Below are 3,476 nucleotides of genomic sequence, written 5' to 3' on the forward strand. Positions count from 1 at the left end.
CCGGGGCCTCAGAAGTTGTTATCTATGTTCCAGACGTCCCCACTAAGAGCATTGGCTGCTCCCTGCAGCGTCCAGGTGAGTAGGGCGAGCTGGCGCCGGAAGCGGCTCTCCTGGAAGCCCTGGCCGGGCGCCACCCGGGAGGAGGCGGCCCCCGAGGCCCCGGAGCTGTTAGAGCGCAGCAACCGCAGGTGGTCCAGCAGGGCGTCCAGCGTGTGATCTCCACGGCCCAGGAAGATGTGGCGAAACGGAGAGTCGGCAGGCGACACGTACTGGGACAGGAAGTAGAACTCCACCTGCGCGGAGACGGGCACCAGGTCGGGTGGGGGCTCCGGCCCACTGAGACTGGGACCCAGGCCCGGCTCAATAAATAGGATGGAGCGCCTTCCTTAAGTACCGCCTCCCTTCGGCTGCCCAATCAGGCATGGCCATCCTGTGACGTCACCAGTAGCTGGGTGAGAAGCGTCCTCCCGCTGTGTTTTGGGCTGTATCCCCTTCTCTCCATCGCTAGCGCTCCCAAGCCTGCACCCAGGGCTCCCTAGTCTTCCTTTCTCGCCTGCCCAAAGCCTCAAAGAACGATCTCTTGTGCTCCTGTTCCTCTTCTTCCGACCACACCTCCCCGACGGCCGGGTCGTTCTGCCCCACGTCTGTCAATATCCACAGCCCAGAGTCAAAGGTCAAGGGGACAGGCCAGTCCCAACGAAGCGTCTGGTTTTACACCGTCACTCTCCGACCCAGACGCTGTTCCCGCTCCTGGCCTAGTCTCCTTCCCCCCTTCTGCCAGCCTCTCTGGTTCCTTCTGTTCCTGCCTGTGGGCAGAGGTCTCCAGGTTCCGCCTCCCCCTGCTCCTCTCTGTACCCACAGTCCAGTGGTTCTCAGCCCTGGCTGCTCGGAACCACCGAGGGAAGATTTGTAAATTATCGCTGGCTAGGTGCCACCCCAGCAAAATCAGATTCTCTAGAGGTGGTCTCAGAGGCGAACCCTGTTGTAGTCTCAGACGAAGGCCTCCATCGTTCACTCACAGAGCTCATCTGTGCCCCTGGCTTCAGCCAGGACCTCTGTGGAGACAGCTGCCAAATCTCCTCACCAGGTTATCCATGGGAATCCTGCCCTCCAGTCTTCTGGACTTCCCACGGGGCTAGGGAGCACCTGGACACAGCTTCACACACACACACACGCACACACACACACACACACACACACACCAGCACCAACCTCTTCCAGAACCTGAGCCTTGGGCTCACACTCATAAGCACTATGGCCTTCGCCGGGTGCCAGGCAGGGCGTCACCCTCGAAGATGAGTGTGCGTGGAATGAGCCTAGGCTTTGGGGTTAGACGGCCTGGTCTCTCTCTGACTCCGGCTTCCGCACTTACTATGTAATCTTGGGCAACTTACTTAGCCACTCTGAGCCTCAGTTTCTGAATACGATACTAGCAGCTTCACAGGGCTTTGGGGAGTCCTATGGGAGAAGATGAAGTAAAGTCCCGAGCGCGTGGCAGCCCTCTATAAATTGCATTCTCTTCTTCCCCCGATACTCAGTCTGTCCACTTCTGAGCACACGCTTCACATCAGCCCAGTCCTCAATGACAGGCATTTGCCGCCACCTGCCACTGCCACCTTCCCCCCTAACACCCCAGCTTGGCCATCATTAACTTCCTCCCCTCTTCACGCCATTCGCTCTGGCCAAAACCCGTCCTAAAAACTTTGCCCACATTTACCTCCCTGCTCAGAAATCTTCCTAATTTCCTTGATGCCAAGACCCTAAGAATTCAGACTTCTCATCCTGATGTTCAAGGCTCCCGACAGTGGATCCTAACCCACTATTTGGTTCCACCACCCCCACCCCGCCTCTCCACAGGGCCCCTGTTCTGGCTCTGCTGGTCCACACCCTGCTTCCAAGGAAGGCCAGACCTGCTTCACTGCCACGCCCTTATTCTGGGTCTCTCCACCCTGAAATGTCCTCTTTTCTTTGCACTAACCCACGTACTGGCTGTTCTTCAAGATCTAAGCCACAGTCTAAAGCAGAGGTCAGCAAACTTTTTCTGCAAAAAGCCAGATAGTAAATACTTTAGGCTTTGCGGGCCATACTGTTTCTCTTGCAACTACTCAGCCTCGCTGCTGTGGCACAAAAGTAGCCATAGCCAATAGGAAAACCATGGGCAGGCTGTGTTGCAACTTTATTTACAAAAACAGGCAGCAGGTTGAATCTGGCCCACTGGCGTTGGTTTACCACAAAGTTCCCTGAGTCTGGCCCACGCCTGAGTTCTTTCCTCTCCAGTCCTGAGCCTGGGTCTTGCAGCTTGACACGAGTGCCCTTTATCCCTTGTGGGGGAGGTGGTGGCAACTTTGGGAGGTATGCTTTTTGTGTCCAGAGTCTGACATGGCAGAGGTTAAACCAAGAGAATGAACCATGCCCTGTCTCATGTCTCACCCTGGGGTTGCATGTGTCGCAGTGGAGGGGACAAAGGCATGGGGAGAATGAGAGGAGAAAGAGAGACGAGATGGGGAGGAGGAGACTGGGCAGGAGAGGAGAATGAGACGAGCAGAAAGGAGCAGGGAAGGAAGAGCAAGAGAGACAGGTTTGTAAACAGAAAGAAGGAATGTATGACGCCAAGGGAGACAGGCAGGGGCACAAGGAGAAAAGAGCAAGGGAAAGAAAGAACACAAAACTCCAAGGGACAGGCATATTCTCTCTAAAAACCGCGGTGCGTGTGCATACATGGCTCAGTATGGAAAATGCGAGTTCCCTGCTCCCCGACCTGGCTCTGTAGGCCTTTTCCCATACCCACGTCCTACCCACCCATTTCTTGAGATCAAAGAGCTGAGGGGTTGAATTCTTGGGGTGAGGAAATGGAAAGAAGAGGAGGGGTTGGAAGTGGAGAGGAGGTGCAGGCTGCAAAGTACTCAAAGCTAAGCTTTTAAAGAGAGACTGGTGGCAAGGGAATCAGATCTTGTTTAACTTTGACATGATGCCTCTTCCAGACAGCCTTACTGGATTTTGCCCTTTTTTTTCGAGTTGGAGTCTCACTCTGTCGCCCAGGCTGGAGTGCAGTGGCACCTTCATGACCACCGCAGCCTCAACCTGCTGGTCTCAGGCGATCCTTCTGCCTCAGCCTTCCAGGTAGCTGGAACTACAGGCGTGCGCCCTCACGCCCGGCTAGTTTTTTGACTGATTGTGGAGACCAAGTCTCACCAAGTTGCCCAGGCTGGTCTCAAGCCCCTGGGCTCAGGCAGTCCTCTCACCTCGGCCTCCCAAAGTGCTTCTCCCCATCCTAATACCTGAAGGAAGAGAGCTCTCCACGCCCTGAATTTCTTTAGCCTTTCGCACCTTCCAGGCCGCAACCTGGTGCCTCTTGCACGGTGGACCATCGTGGTCATGCCCTGTCGCTCCAGAGGGGCTGGAGAGGCAGTGGGAGCCTGGGGGTCTCGTCCCCACGGGCCGGCCCTCCTTGTGTACGCCGCCACTTTGCAGGGCCT

At 56.2% G+C, this 3,476-nt stretch overlaps 1 protein-coding gene across 1 annotated transcript in view; it reads right to left on the bottom strand.

Annotated features, from left to right (window-relative positions):
• TFR2 (transferrin receptor 2) overlaps positions 1-3,476 on the bottom strand; it is a 14,546-nt gene continuing 11,070 nt past the window's right edge. Inside the window, exon 15 of the mRNA XM_021707993.1 lies at positions 1-293. Coding sequence (XP_021563668.1) covers positions 9-293 — 285 coding nt within the window. The 3' untranslated portion in view covers positions 1-8. The remainder of the gene's footprint in view (positions 294-3,476) is intronic.

This window comes from Carlito syrichta, unplaced genomic scaffold, assembly GCF_000164805.1.
Source record: "Carlito syrichta isolate Samal-C Ts95f unplaced genomic scaffold, Tarsius_syrichta-2.0.1 Scaffold130370, whole genome shotgun sequence".
Taxonomy (NCBI): Eukaryota; Metazoa; Chordata; class Mammalia; order Primates; family Tarsiidae; genus Carlito; species Carlito syrichta.